This window comes from Pseudopodoces humilis, chromosome 1 (assembly GCF_049639895.1).
Source record: "Pseudopodoces humilis isolate 2021_Gansu_Grassland_sample_001 chromosome 1, ASM4963989v1, whole genome shotgun sequence".
In the NCBI taxonomy this organism is placed as follows: domain Eukaryota; kingdom Metazoa; phylum Chordata; class Aves; order Passeriformes; family Paridae; genus Pseudopodoces; species Pseudopodoces humilis.
Genome location: NC_142200.1, coordinates 63,446,568 through 63,463,133, shown reverse-complemented (window position 1 = coordinate 63,463,133; position 16,566 = coordinate 63,446,568). Strand labels below are relative to the sequence as shown.

Here is a 16,566-nt window from a genome sequence, read left to right as displayed (position 1 = left end):
GGGTACTTTTTACCACAGAAGGTCATGCCCAGTATATAAACTGGGGTGAGTTGCTGGAAGGGGCTGATCACTGCACAGTGAGGGGCTGGGCATTGGTCGGGGGTGGTATGTCGTTATGTTGTGCATAATTTGTTTCTCTTGAGTTTCATTCCTGTCTCTATTGTCACCTTTTTCATTGTTATTTTATCTTATTTCAGCTTTTAAACTGGTCTTATCTCAATCCCCAGGTTTTTTCCTTTTTTTCCCCCAGTTCTCATCCCACCAGGGGTGGGGGGAGAGTGAGCAAGTGGCTGCACGTTACTTAGCTGTCAGCTGAGGTAAACCACAACAATTCCATCACTGGAAATTAAAGAATAACATTAAGTAAAACACTAACAAGTCTTCCCTTGAAATCCTCATATCATGCTGAATGTCTGTCATTTCTCTGGTGAGCTTCCCAGTGTTTCACTTTTATTCTTGATACTGTTCATATTAATGGTTCAGCTTACACTCACCACACCTCAGAGGATGCCTTTTTTCCACCCTCCATTAGCAGTTTTTCAGGTATATATGTCTGGAGTTTCTTGTCTGTTTCCTGGATAAAAAAAAAATGCAGCCAGAGCTAATTCAGTCTAATTTAGACAGACTTCTTCTCCTGGAATTCTGAAGCACCTTTTCTGAATATTTTTTGATCTTTGTTCTTCTTTAAGCACATAAAATAGAACTGGAGACAATATCGCTGTCACAGAGGGATATTGTTTTTTCTCTTTCTATTTTTACCCCTTTCTCCCCCTTTAAACCCCTGTATTCCATCCTCCCAGTCAGATAAACACTCTTTTCCTATACACACTGACACAGAGAACACACATCAACAAAGCATGCCTAAACATACATGGACTCAGTCTTACTCACAATTATGGTTTGTATCCTTTCCCTTATTGTAAACCCTGTTGTTAAAAAAAAAAGAAAAACTGGAAAGAAAAATCCAGAGGAAACCAAGTTTTTTTGTTTCATTTTTTAATTTGGCTTCAAGCTGAAAATTTAATTTACAAGCCATTCATGAGGACAATGTCCAGTTGGGCAGAATGAACCATGACTGCGTAACTGCACTCAACACTTGTAGTGTATCATTTAGGTCCCATTCAGTAAATCATTGTACACCTTCTATAGCGGTTTAAGCACCTACATCATATGCTCACTTCATCACACCCTATAGTCCATTTTAACCTATCAGACAAGTAACAAGAGAAGAATGCTCAAATTGAGGTATTTCCTTTAAAAATTTACTGATCACCGGCATTCAGAGGTAATGTTAAATCATATAGTTTTAAACATTGAAAAAATGTACAAAAACCAAGTTCATTTTTAAAAAATATTATCCTTAGTCTTCCATGCATGTTAATAAAAAATATAAAAATCAAATTTATAACACTGAGGCTACACTTTTTGTTTTGCAAAAGTATTTCCACAATTGGAGCCACAAGGTATGGTCATCTCTAGTACAATACTTGCTTTTGCTCTTCTTTTTATGAAGCAGTCAGTTCAGTGCAAAGGTAATAGTCTATGTACACATATCATTGGAGCCACATGAGGGAAATTTACAGCAGAAAATATGCATTTAGATCATTATTATCCAGTAGCACTATATAGTTACAGATTTACACTGCACATCCAAGGGCTCTTACAGTAAAACCTTTTTTTATTTAAACACACCAGGTCTGTTTGAGCAGCCTTGAAGCCAGCAACAGAAGTTGTACCACTGATGGAGCAACCACGTGAAACCTCACAAGTGAGTTCCTACAAAACAGCTTCCTGCTCTGTCAAAACAGGTTTCCAGCAAAAGCATCCTTTTCATGGCAGTGCCTAACTTGGATTCAGTAGCAGTACAAAAAAATTCCAAAATGTGATCATTTCAGTGTTAACTTTTTCAGTTTTGCATTTCAAGTTTCAAGTGTGTTCAAAAGCATAGCAATCTTTTTTTCCCCCAAAATATAAAAATGATATCCTCAATGCAAGTTTAACAACAGAGATCAAAATTATTTTTTTTCTGAGTTATTTCTCAGCGTGTTGATTACTCAATTTTACTTTTCCAAAAAAACATGAACTAGTACCTGTGATCCAATTAGAAATGTCTCACACACCTGGAGAGACGCTGGGAATTATAAAAAAGTTTAGAAAGTGGTCCCGTTGAATGGATGTCAAATACTTTCAGCACAATGCTGCAACATTTAAGTAGTATAGTACATAATACAAGGTTAGCTGATGCTTACTCTTGGTCCTCTTCCAGGAAACAAATTCTACCACTTCTAAAGAAATTCACTTCTGACTTCTATTTCTAACATTGCTGATTTACATGGACTTTTAATACCCTTAGAGCAATCTGAAAAAGCAATATAAACAAATCACTAAACACAAACAACTATAGAGACAAGCAGCTGCAATGGGTTTGCTTTTTGTCTAAGTATATACAGTTGCTAAGGAGACATGTTTAACTTAAAGGAATTCTAATTCACATATTTAAAAATACAATTTTATTTTTAGATGTTTACTTTAAAACTGCTTTTGTTGTCTGGAAAATACAGCACTGGCTAACCTAAATGTCGTTTTTGAAATATAAGAAATATTTTGATTGAAGTTCATTATAAAAGGAAACATAGGACAAAAAATATATACTTAGGCCATAAAAGATCTTTCAAAGTTTATTTCTTTAGCATTGAAAATACAAAATTGTCTTCATGCTGGATAGTGAATAAAAGACATGTATTTGGGTTTTCCCCATATACATTCATAGACTTAGAAACTACCTATTGTCAGATGAATTTAATTTCCAGTACCATGGTAGGATGAAAAGTGTCTGAGTGTCAGCTTCTTCAGTATCCATGAGGAGGCTTTGTTTTCAATTACATTTATAGATCCTGTGTTTGTAACATGGAAGTGAACAGGCTTACACTGAAAGTGATATATATATATATATATATAGCAAGTCAGGAGTCAATCCAAGGTTTCACTGTAAACTTCTAATATTTCTAAATTTAATTTCTTCTTACTCACAGAACAAGGAGAATCTCATAAGCTCTTTCAGACCTCCTGTCACCTGGACAAACCTGCAATAGTTGAAGTGTATGAAAAGAAAAAGCAGTTCTGTACCTGATGGCAGGCACAAGCTAAAATAGTACATGGGCTTTTAGTTTTGGGTAACATTACCAGAAGAGGACTTGAATATTCACCTGCTGCTCCTGGCTCAGGGAGAAAAGTCCATGAATGTCACTTCAGCTTAAGAGGCAGCAGGGTCTCCCTCTGGCTGCAACAAACCTACAAAGAACAGTCAGCACAAGCAATAACTAGGGATACAGAAAACTGAATTCAGCAGCCCAAGAGGCAGAAAAGAGCCTTCTTTGCTGTGGGAAAAGGCCAGTTGCAGAGTGAAAGCTTTGCTGCCATGCTGGGCACACATGAGATTTTCTACTTGCTGGTTTGGGATCAGAAGTCCAGCCTGATTTTCCTTCAGCTGACTTCGGCTCAGAACTGGCACTCTTAAATAACACCCCATTGACAGTATAGAGTATTACAGAAGCGATGACTTTTTTCTCTTGCTTCTAACATTTTTGGTCAAAGTGAAAAAATTGAAATGTAACACTCTATCAACAGATTATCATACAGCACCTTTTTTGAGATGCTCAGGCTATCTCAAGTGAGCTCTGATATTCATATGGCTCTGTGCAACTTAGCTCAGAATAAAGCATGATAACTGTGTTAATAAAAAAATACCCCAAAGAGCTAAGTTGTGTAACAGGAATAACTTACTGAGGTGCAATCAGTGTTAAGGTGATTCTACTGCTTCTATTCCCAGAGACCGATCATCTGAAAACTGTAAATACATCTATACCCCAAGGCTGGCCTGCACAGGAGTACTCTGCTCTGCCATCCTGCTAAGGAAAGTGGAATAAACAGCCACTACCATCACACTAGTAAAATCACCAACTAGTGAAATGATTTTGTATAATGAACTTGCAAGACAATCTAGGCAGTGTCAACTACTGTGCAGAAATGTCTCAGCATATCTCACAGAAACATAAACCCTCTATTTTATAAGCCTCTTATATCCTCTGCTCTCTTGGTATCACCCACTTCAGTTTAAGCACATTACATATGATAAAGCACACCACACCATCCGGGGAAAAAGAAGCTGCTTTCTACAAAACAAATCACTCTTCCACTTGAAGAAGTCAAAGTAAATATTATCTTGAAAGAAATCTGAAATGCTTCCTAGAGAAAGAAACTCTCTCAACTTGAGCACTATGAGATGCAGGAAATACTCACAGACTCAAATTCAAACACATCTAAAGGATATCCTGTTTGCTGCTGAGTTTTCTCAGTAGTTTCACCTCTGTATTGCCATTTATACATGGTTTGACCACAAGATGTTGGTGACTAGCACTGTATACCCAGTTCCCCACCATAATTATTCCACAGAATGATCACCTTTGTGCCTCTGAGGTGGTGCTGGAGGGTTTTTACCTGTAAGAAGATCTTACAGGATTCCTATCATGGTTTGAATACTTTTCTCCATAATTCAAAGAAAAAAGGCAGGGTGAGAAGATGAAATCTCACTATCTACACTGTGAGTGACCAAGACATTACTGGGATGTTGCAGTACCTTCAAGTTGCTGCAGTACCTTCATGAAATCACTCTCTGAGTAAAGACCGCCTGGCTTAAATACTACCTAGTCAGGATAGCAAAATTATCTGAATGACCATGTCAGCCTTCCTGCTTATATGTGAAACAGATATTGCAGTTTTGCTGGACTGACCAATCAATAATTTAATTATTTAGTAACTAACTCTTACTTCCTATTTTGTATTCTTCCTTTTTTTTTTTTTTTTTTTTTTTTGTAATGATCTATTCAGGATAATTTATTAATTTAAGTTTTCCTAATCAGCTGAAGTTCAGATACCTAAAAATTAGCAAACTATTTGAAGTGCCTGGTTCACAGGGAAGTTTTGTGCCTCAATATGGTTTTAGGACCCAAATTTGAATTTTACTAATGTAGAACGCTTGACCAGTGTATTTATCATTTACTTTTTCTAGAGCACTCATGAAAGCTCTGCTAGAGGAAAAAAACAGTGACTTCACATTAAGTCGAATGCAACATTTCAGAAAATCTTATGACCCACACTCTGACCTAAAGAAAAATTGAACTTAGTTGGTTAGAGCTTTTAATCAGAATTTTGTTTTTCCTCCAGCCTAGTTTAGTCCTGTAACATACACAAAGCTGTGCTTACAGATTTTTTTTTCCTGAGATCACAGGATCTACAGCATATGCAACTACAGTTCTGCAAGTAGTATTTTTTCAAATCAGGGCAGGTTTGTTTGTTTGTTTTTTTAATTTGTCCTTTAATGAGAATACTATTTTTGAATGTTATTTTGAAGGAGCAGAGAGCAGGTGACTAAAACAGTTATTTAAAAAGCAATAATTACCACATGATAATATAAAAGTAGGAAAAACAATTCAAAGGCAATACCAAAGATGAACTTACCAGGGAACTCATAAATAAATAAAGCCACACCCACTTTAAAAATTCATCAGATGTTGAATTGCAACAATGACTTTTCCACAAAAACATTTACTGCATTTTAAGAAGACAAAAATACTCCAACCACCCCTAGGCCTAAATTAGCTAACAGAGGTATTCAGCTTGCATGAAGATATTAATAAAGAGCTCTGTGTGACACTTGGCTACTTACTTCTGGCAGCTGTGTCACTAAAGAGGTTGCATCACTTCCCTACTGCACACGTGTCCTTTTCAACCCCTGTGACCTAAGGATTTATACCTTGAAAACGGGATTAGTAAATACACAGGTCTGGTTGCTATTTATCATACCTAGATCATGCTAGCTACAATAAATGCATCAAAACATATAGTGCAATCAATTAATATAAAACTAAGTGTACAGTCTAGTTTCTGCAGGCAGCTTATAAATTTCCTATGAAGCATTTAAAATTTATCTGCTACAGCAACAGACTCCCCAAAAAATCTTTAATAACACTTGCCATACTTTGCTAGAGACAGTGGTTTAAACATGCTTTGCACCTACTAAGCATTTGTTTGGTCTTAGTGGGGTTTTATTATGTTTGAAAAAATATAAATGAAGCAACAAAAAAAACCAAACCAACCCCCCAAAACTTCAAATATTTTGGATTTTGTAGTTTTCTGGGTTACGTTAAATATTTGTTCAGGCATGTGAGAAGAGACAACCAGCCTTGGCTGAGTATCTCACTCAATATGTAAAAATTCATTCTGGGTGATGCAAGAACTCTACTGGCAAGAGATGACAGTGTTACATAAGAGTACAAAAATCATCATCAGAAATGTCAAATGCCTCACACCCCTGGCATTTTCTGTGTAAGGATCATTTAAGTTAAACAGTTGCAAAGAACCAAAGTAATTTCTGCATATGTCTCCTTGTAAATTTAGAGGGTGTTTATACTACTTGTTTAAATATAACCATCTGCCTATAAAATCACTATTTTAATGGAAAGCATCAACGTTTGGTGAAGGGGAAAGGAAGTTTTCACTTCTACTCTGACTTTACATCAAGTCACAGAAACTTGAGTGTTACAACCCAGCTGCTGCACATTCAGATGCCTCTATAAAGGCTTCTCATTGGGAACTACTGAAACACTTCTGCAGTTGGGGTTTGGCCGATGAGTTGTAACAAGTATTGCTGCAGTCATGTGATGTGTTATGGGCCTCGGCCCTCCAGGGCCTGAGTTTACCACCCTGTGGTAATGCGGCTTCTCTCTCACTACAAGGCAGTCTAATATTATACACTACAAATGCTAAAATTAATGGAGTTGTATTAATTAATCTCAACTTTTGTGACAGGGTATGTGATCTAACAATGTTTCCATACAAGCTGATCCTTAATCCTGTCGTTCCTCCTATTATATCTGATTCAGTAGTTTCTCAAAAGAGGGAGAACCACATTTCCTTCCAGAATCTGTTTTGTCTTATGCCTTTTTTTTTAAATTATTTAATCCACCAATTTGTATATGAGTTTTAATCCACCAAGAGTACTTGCTTGTGACTTGTGTTGATCACCAGCCTTCTCCAGCAGCAGCTCTGGACTGAGGTCAGTGGTACACTGGACTTTCAGTGCCTCTTCACCACACAACGTGGCACCTGTTTAATGGCCCATCTACTACAGGCTGCAGTGCCTTTCAGTGTACTCTGTACAGCTTAGGTGCACACAAGTACAGCTATTACACTCACCACAATAACAAAACACCTCAAATAAAAAAAAAAGTCAACAAACTGATGGGCTTTCATAAAACAGACCCCCAAGTTACTCAAGCCATACGTGCAAATTAGACGCACTCATATTCAGCCAACTTCAATCAGCTTTCTTTGCTCTTTCACAGATGTGGTCAATGTATCTCTTCCTTTGGAGCTTCTCTCACTTCAGAGTTGTCCATGGGTTTCTAAGCTCACCTCTTTCTTCTCTTCAGATACGTATCGGGGAAGTTTCTCCTTCCCAGCATTCTCAAATTCTGAAGCTCACGTACAAAGCAAAAGTATCTTACATAGCCAGCTTGAGCCACGTGCCGTATTCTTGTAGAGATACAGTATGCCCAGACTATGCCTGTCTTCCCTCACATCCTGTAATAACTACAGAGAACAGACCTCAGGGACATCTCCCTGTAACCCTGGGGTGTGATCAACAAAATCAAGTGTCTCTACTGTAGCTGTCTTCTGTTTTCAAAAACTCCAGTGAAGGAAGGCAGGCTTTTCACCACACCTGAAGAAACCCTTCTCCACAGCTTAACAAGGTGTATTGTAAGAGACTTTTCCTAATGCTTAACTTGCCTTTTCAATTAATAACCAGCATCTACCATTCTTGTGGAGAAGAGTGTTCCTATTTTCTCTATAGCAACTTTTTCCATATTTAAAGACTGTTCACATCTCCCTTCAGTCTCCTCTTCTTTGGATTAAAGCATACTTTTGATCACTTTTTGAGTGCTTTTTTTGCCTTCCACACTTTATTCAGTTACACCCGTCTCTCTCAGGTGCCCCAATATGAACAGATACCTCAGGTAAGACCTTATCACATCTTGGTAATGTAGAAATACCACCCTGCTTCTCACAGGCCACATGTTGATGCATCCCTCTATCACAAACATCTTCTCTGCAGCAATGAGTTAACAATGCTCAGTTTGACTTATTCTGTGCCATCCCTGCCTCAAGATATAGCACACTAATACTCACTCCCTCTTCTGTGCAGCTGACTATTCCTAGTTAAGTGTAGTTCCTCATCTGCCTTACTTTTTCAATCAATTTCTCCTATTTTCCATGATCAGTTTTAATTCAAATCTTCCCAGACAGTCTGCTGCTGCCCTGTGAGCTTGGCTTTTGTTACCTAGATAAATCAAATATTTAATTATTACCTCCACATACCCCCATGAAGCATATTTTCTTACATTTTTTCCTCCTACCCTCTTTATTAAAGCCAGTTCCAGTTTGGAGACCTGCCACATACAGTTCGGGATTTCTAAGGACACATTCCAATACCCTAATGAGCTTTAAAACACCTCCTGCTATTTAAGAAATAGTTATAAAAGCACGTGGTACAAACAGATGTCCTTAGCTAAAATTATTCCCTTTCAAATCTAGCTTTAAATTCCTTTGTGGAAGACTCAAATCTCAAGTTTTCCATGCACAAAACCCTACAAAACTAGTCAGAAATGACTTGAAAAATTTTTTTCTGGAAGCAGAGATGCCATCACAGTTATTTTGCGACAGAGTCCTCCTTCCTACTCCTTGAGGCTTTTGTCACATTTTCTAATCAATGAAGCTCTGTGGCTTAATAATAATAATAATCTAGATTTTTCTCTGAGACCTCCAGTAGCAGTTAAGGCATCTGGCTTTACAAAAGGAAACATAAGTATTACTAATACAAGTTTGGTATTTTTTTAACACTTCTAAACTATTCCAAGCTTCATATATGTTCTATGAAGTATATGTAATGTTGCTATAGAGATTTAACTAGCACTTCTTCAGGATGTTCTGAAACTTGTTCCTGGCTTGGCCTTTGAAGTGACTGCAACCTTTTCCAACTTGTGCTGATACACCAAGGTTTGCATGATGTATTCCATGCTATGTTATCTGTACAGGCTTGCTACAGAAGAAACCTGTGATTCCTGATAAATCTAAATCACATGTAGCTCTGTAAACATCTCCCATAAAATGTTGTGTGGACATGATTTGAGCTGGTTATAAGACAAAAGCACAAATAGTTCAGTTATGTATTTTCAAGCAGTATGTGGCATGTCAGTTTGGAAAGAATTCATGTTTAATTGCATCCGGAAGATTACAGTAGAAAAGTGTTGGGGGGTGAGGGGTAAGGAGCCTTTCCTTTTCATTCTACCATGGAAAGAGAAACAATTTCGTCATTCAGCAATAAAAATAAAAAGTAATCCTTAGCAAGTTTTTGTATTACTGTTTCCAAACTGTTCACTGAAACCAAAACAAAGGGCCAAAGTATGCTTGCCTTGCTCAAGAGAATAATCCCACTGAAATCAACAAGACTGACTATTCAGATATGGACAGCACAGTTTGGCCCCAGATAAACATCCCCATAACTAGGGAAAACACTAATCACCAAAGTGCACTTTACACCATAGTAGCTACAGTTTCTTTATACATGCACAGTTTGTGCGACACTTTGTACATGGAACTAGCCAATGGAATATAAATAAGTTGTGCCGCTTCCTTTTAAATATGAACATTAACAATGAAGCACATTCACATTTTTGCCTTTCAAAGATCTTTTCAAAAAAAATAAAAACACCCTTCCCAAAGTAACCTGGAACATGTTGTTAAATATAGCACATATGATTCAAAGGATGGTATTCAGGTAGAACTTTCACACACAAAACTGATATTTGTTGTATAATTGGAGTGACTTATGAAAATCCCAAGAAAATACAACCCTCTCACCAGGAGAGGAAGGTAACAGTTGTAGTGTTAATTTAGTTTCTTCTGCAAGGGCTTCTTTCGATCTCCACTATTGTCAGGGCTGAAGTCAGTACAGATACCATTAGGTGCAGAAAGAGATGAAGTCTCCAAGCCGCTCTCAGCTCCCATATGATCAGCATAGAGATAGTCTTCTGCAAAGTGTGGGTGCAACACAGCAAATGTGTAGAAGTCATCTAAAAAAAAAATTGTTGTTGCACAGAATCAGCTCTTTGAAACAGAAGGGTGCTAAATTTGAATACTTACACATATATAATCACATGATTTCTTTGGAGAAAAATAGCAGCAGTTAACATAATGCTATCCCCAGTGCTTGTTTTAGCTTCTCAGCATAAGTTTACCATATTCACAGAGCTGAGATGCTGCAAAGAGTTATCTAAGCCCTCTGAAAACACTTCAGGCCAGAGATTAGCTGTATGAAGGGTAAACAGGCTCAGATTTGCATTAAAATGCATGATGAGCACCACATGCCCTGACATAGCATTTCACTATTCACTGGGGAAGTACAGAAGCCCTCCAGCTGAAGATCACTGAACATCAAGTGTAGTCATTTCTTAAATTCTTAAAACTCTGGCAAACATGCCCTTTAATGCTTTGCACTCATAGTTTGCTTCAACCTAACAGCGGCTGTCATTGCTGCCTTCCGCTTTCAAGATTTCAGTATTTTAAAAGTCCCAATATTTTATAGAATAATATTGAGGAAATAATTTATAACTCAGGAAAAAAATCCTGATTTTAATAAGATGATAAGAAAAACCAGATTAGTTCTTGGGGGAGTGGGGAATCCTTAGCATCAAGAAGTAGCATTTTGTGTTGAAAATCAGACACTGAAACTTTGTCTCAATTTGTCCATATGACTTTTTTCAGACAGGATTTGAACACAAGATACCGTACAGGATCCAAGCAACAAGAAGCTATTCTTATAATGTAAACTGACACTAGAAAAATCTGGGTGTGACTGTTTTCACTGATTCAGTCACCTACAGTGTATCACACACCTCCCACTCAAATTCACTGTGCTATCCCAGAACTCATGATCGGATGATGATGTGAATTCCCTGAAGTGCAGAGCAGATGACACCTGAAGAAGCCTTTCAAAGGAGTGAAGCCCAGTTCCTCCTACAACTAGGCTGGTATGGAAGAAGGGAAACACTGCAGCTTTCCACTCTTTGCCACTCTGAGGTGACATGATTTTTCAGTACTGCAAAGGGCAAGAAAGAAAGGGAATGCCATATGGCTCACAGGAGTACTGAAATTGTAGGGCAACCCTGCCTCCGAACTATTGCAAAAGGATAGACAAGGAGAAGGCAATAAACGTAACTTTATCCTTCCCCTCACAAAGAAGTGGATACCCTTTATCCACAGTTTATATGGATCTAGAGCATTCTGCACCTGTAACTTCAACAAAAGTTGATGAAGCTTAGGTCATGAAAACCAACATTACCATCTATGTTGAAAAACTGTACCACAGGCTGATGGATCATATAAATGATCAAGTTTTCAGGAGGAAAGGGGAATCCAAACTCAACAGAGTAACATTTTGGATAGATCTCAGTAAGCTGACATTTTGGGTCCTGCTGAAATAAGTCCTGAAAGTATTAAGGAATATTTATTGAAGTTGTGCTCAGCAGAGTACAACTAAAAGTGTTTGGAATCCCATTTGCCTTGTACATCAGAAACGTGAAGAAAGGTGATGTAGAAAGAACCAACTATGCCAGCATTACTTCTAATTACAGGTCTCATCTTGGAGCTCAAACTGAAAGCAACTGTTAAGCATTAGACTGAAGGAAAATATCAGCTCAGTCATTAACCTGGGGAAAAAGGTGATTTTGCTTCCCACCTCTACTAAAAACAAAGATACATAAAGGAAGAAAGAACTCAAAGCAGAGTTAAGACTCATGTCTGTATCTTTGCATTAAGTATGCATATGTACTACAAGAACTTCAAGAACTTTTTCTCCTACCCTTGAAACACCCTCCTACTACTTGATGCTCCTCCTGGAAGCTCTATGTTCATTAATCTTCTCTAGCTTTTGTTTCCACTAAGCTAAATAATAGGATAATCCTGTGGTTAATATATAATTATTTTAAGAAAATAATTCTTCCTTCCCTGATTCTTCATCTATACAGATAGTCCAAATACGGCCAATTCCCCCTTTTTTTCTGGCTACAGCAAGCCAGAAACTAGTCTTCAGAACATTTTCACAATCTGAATTGTCTATCAAGAGCTAGTGGAGAGTTTCCTAGAATTTGACATGCCCTCCTAGAAATTAGAGAACCTAACCAAACCCTCCAGAATCACATTTTAAGTCTAATAAATTTTGCCTCTGTCTATATTAGACTGAAAGGATAAGCTTTGCAATCAAAGTGCATCTGAACAACTAAGCCAACTGCACACTGCTTATAAGAACCGATATATAAGATCTCCAGTGTGCTTTCAACCATGCAACAAAAATCCAGATTTCCAGCTCTTCAGATTGGTAATTGTCAATCTAGTTACACAATCTTGATTTTGTTCTTGGCTATTCTGTTTACCTGCAACCTGAGCTTTTCCTCTGGCATGAGATCTGTGGCTTCAATTAGGTTGATACTTTAGGTATTTTATCTTTCGTTCTTATAAGTAAGACTCAATATTCCTGCTTTAAATTCCAACACCCTAGAAAGGAGATTGTCAGTAGACCTCAGCTGTGCATATCCAAAATAATGTTATTTCCACCAGATACAATGTTTTGATTTCTGTTCAGAAAAAGCAGAATTTTTCAGAACCATGTATCTTCAGAACCATGTGGTCTGCAAGTTTATTCACCTCTCCTTTCTAGTAAGTAAGTGCAACAAAATGAGCATGTATGAAGTTCCACATATTCTCAGGAAAGGCGAGAGGTTGAATATTGATGGCAGCAACTTTCAAGACAGAAATGCAATACCAAAAGTTTATTAGCAACTTTAATTCCCTAATCTAATAACTTGGATATTTACTCCAACTATTAAACTTTCAGATATGTTAAAAGGACATGTTTCTACTATAAAATGAGCACTTCTCTCAGAAAAAGCACTAAGGAAAGTTTCAAAGAAATTATGTAAACACCGTCTTACTAGCTACTTTGTGTTGCATCACAAAAGACTATTCTTGACTACAGGATATAAAATAGTGAAAATGAGAGCCAAGCACTCCAGCAGCCATTGCTGTGATTTGGTGGTCCAGATTTTCTTGTGATGGGAACATACAATGACCACTTAGGGGAAAAGTGCAGATTAAACACAACTATTAAAGATGAATATTAAAAAATGAATTCTTTGGTAACTCACATGACCTGGTCTGAGTTCACTTGCACATGACTACAAATTTAGCTATTCTCAAACAATGAAATGTGCCAAAATTAAAATTCTGCTATGCTTACACCAGTTTAAGATTTGTGCTGGTATTTTTGAAGCTGGTGATTGGGAGGTGGAGGGAAGAGCTGAGTCACTGCACATTATGAGTTAGAAGATGAGAAGCAACATAACAGTGATAAGTAGGAAAAAGGCAATGGGCAGGATGGATGTGGAAATGCTGGGGATGTGACAGATAAGAGGCACAGAAAGGAAAGGGGTAATACAACAGGAAGGAAGCAAGGAGACAAGACAGTAACCAGGAAAAAAGGAAAGGACAGTGACAATGATACTGATTTCAGTAACTCTAAAATATTAATGTATTTGAAGCTTTACATACGTAATGTATGATTGAAACAGAGGAATTACTAGTGTAGAAACTATGATTTACTATCACTGATGTATTATTTTGTAAAATTTTTACAAATTAAATACATGCTGATTATCCTGAGGGAAAACAATTAGAACAGGGTATATCATAAGCACCTCTACTGGAGATACTTAATATATTGGCTATTAACAACTCAGTTCATACTCAAATGATGCAACTAAATTTAGACCCTTACTGCATAAAGCATAAAAATTCTGAAATAACATGTAAGTACTCTGACTCCCAGCACAATCTATTCACCCAGGTCTCAATTTTTCAAATGCAACTTTCTCGCCTCCATTCCACCTACATTACAGACTATAGAATAGGAAGCCTGGTTAACCCCCTCATTTCCTACTCCCAGACACAAGAGACAAAACAACAAGAGAGAGCTAAGGCAGCTTTCTTTAAAAATACACATTTGCATACATGAAAGTCACGGAACAGAATATGTTGAAGGAGCTAATCCTTATATTATGTGATTTGATGTGGAAGGGAAAACTGAAAACATGCAAACGTGGCATTTGATACCAGAGGTGAAACTTGTTTTTCCAAATGAAAATTGACTTTGTTTGCTGTGCTGTTATCAGTATTGAAGTCACCAAGCCAACTAAAAAAGGTAGAGTTTAATAAAAATGTAACTGCTTTGTCAACATGAGTGCAGGCAATTTTGACATTTTGTGACAGTTAAGATGCGTTAGAAAACTTACCATATGTAATCTTTCCTTTTTCTTCTTCATCTACAGCTCTAAAAAGATGTGTAACATCAATTTGTGACACGCCCATGGCAGTCTTGAGAATACAAGCTAAATCCTCTTCTGTTACAGTTCCGCCTCCTGACTGGTACAGCTATGAATCAAGACAGCAAGATAAATCATTGCAAAGCTGAATGCCAACTCCTATGAACAGCACTACAGTGAAATAAAGCAAAATAAAAATTTGGTATCAGAAATTCTAGTCACTCTCAGACTGATGAGATATATTAAGGATTTCAGATTAGTCTGGGTAAAAAATATCATCATCAGTTCACCTGTGTATGCTTAGAAAGGAAAGCTTGCTATAATCAGAAAAAAGTCCTGCGTTTACATGCCTAATCACTGGAATTACCATGATGTTCAGTGACAAGCCTGTCAAACACTAACATGTTTTGCAAACATATAGCTGGGAATAATATTCAGTCCATTAGGCTACATGTCTAAACTCCAAGACAATCTATAATATCGGGACATATATTTAGGTTAGCCTAAATCAGATACCATTTCCAATTGGTCAGGTGTAAACCTCAAGATTCCTTTGACCAAAATCCAAAAGCCAGCTTGCAAAAAATTTCTGTATCTAAATGGTATTAATCAGGAGAATCCTACTTCATACACCAGTGATGGGCACATAATTTTCTACAAGTATTTATTCTAGAAAACAATCATATGCATAATCTTACATTCTAAAGAGTTACCTCACAGAGTTAGCTTTACTATTGACAGATTGATAACTAAGAATTGCTCACAAACTCATTCCATCTTTGCATATGTACAGTGTTTTAGCCTGAGAAATGAACCTGAATACTTCAAATCATCTGCACCAAATTATTTTTTCTTCATTAAGCTTTCTTAAAATAACTCAATTTGCCTGTACAATGCAAAGTGAAAGATAAGAGTTTTTGAAACATTTATGTCTCCTTTTCAAGCATGATAGCATTGAAAATATCAAACCATGTAAAAAGTGCTGTTTTGGAAACTTCCTTTTAATTTCTCTACATCATTGGGAAGGTGGGAACTGATGAGATTGAACAAAACAGGCGTAAGCATGTATTTTTCACACAAAAGCTGTTGCCACGAGACAGCACACCTTAGGGGAATAATACCGAAGTTCCATGGAAGATATGCTCAAACCAGGAATCTCACCTTTTGCACCCTGGCACCTAACCTGCACACTCTTTCACAGGAATAGGGAAAAGAACAAGACATTTCTTTAATAAAACCTGCTACATTTTCACAGAACAAGTAGATAATATTGGGTGGTCAGTATAAACACCATATTGACAAGATTTATAACAGCCTTTAGTTTCTTTAGCAGCTTGGAAGAAGTAGTACTTAGAGTGCTGCTCTTAGTCCAAATGCCCTGCCAAGGCAGGGTCACCTAGATAGCCTAGGTATCCAGAGGCAGGATAGGAGTGCATCCAGGTGTGTTTGGAATGTGTCCAGAAAGGGAAACTCCACAACCTCCCTTGGAAGCCTTCTCTGGCACCCTCAACATAAATAAATTCTTCTTCATCTTGAGGTGGAACATCTTGTAATTTAGTTTATGGCCATTGCTCCTCATTCTGTTATTGGGCACCACTGAAAAGAGTCTGGCACCATTGTCCTGACACCCACCTTTGAAGTACATACATGCATGAATGAGATCCCCTATCAGTCTTTTGTGCAGACTAAGCATCCCCAGCTCCCCCAGTCTCACCTCTTTATAGAGATGCTCCAGATCCCTCATCATCTTTGTGACCTTCACTGGACCCTCTCTATTCCCCCCTTGTCTTGTGCTGAGGAGCCCAGAACTGGACACAGCACTCCAGATGTGGCCTCACCAGGGCCGAGCAGAGGAGCAGGATCACCTCCCTTGACCTGCTGGCCACACTCTTCCCAATGCACCCCAGGATCCCACTGGCCCTCCTGGCCACCAGGGCACTGCTGGCTCATTGTCAACTTGCCATGCAGCAAGACTCCCAGGTCCAGGTCCTGTTCTGCAGAGCTGCTCTCCAGTAGGTCACAGCCCAGTCTGTGCTGGGACTGGGGCTTTTCCTCCCCAGGTGCAGGGCCCTGC

The 16,566-nt window shown here is 37.9% G+C and overlaps 1 protein-coding gene across 1 annotated transcript in view; it reads right to left on the bottom strand.

Annotated features, from left to right (window-relative positions):
* Positions 1-2,656: 2,656 nt before the first annotated feature.
* The window catches only part of LPCAT1 (lysophosphatidylcholine acyltransferase 1), a 65,165-nt gene continuing 51,255 nt past the window's right edge, over positions 2,657-16,566 (bottom strand). Inside the window, exons 13-14 of the mRNA XM_005517356.3 lie at positions 14,463-14,601; positions 2,657-10,190 (exon numbers count right to left, since the gene is read on the bottom strand). Of these exons, the coding sequence (XP_005517413.2) occupies positions 10,006-10,190; positions 14,463-14,601 (324 nt within the window). The 3' untranslated portion in view covers positions 2,657-10,005. The remainder of the gene's footprint in view (positions 10,191-14,462; positions 14,602-16,566) is intronic.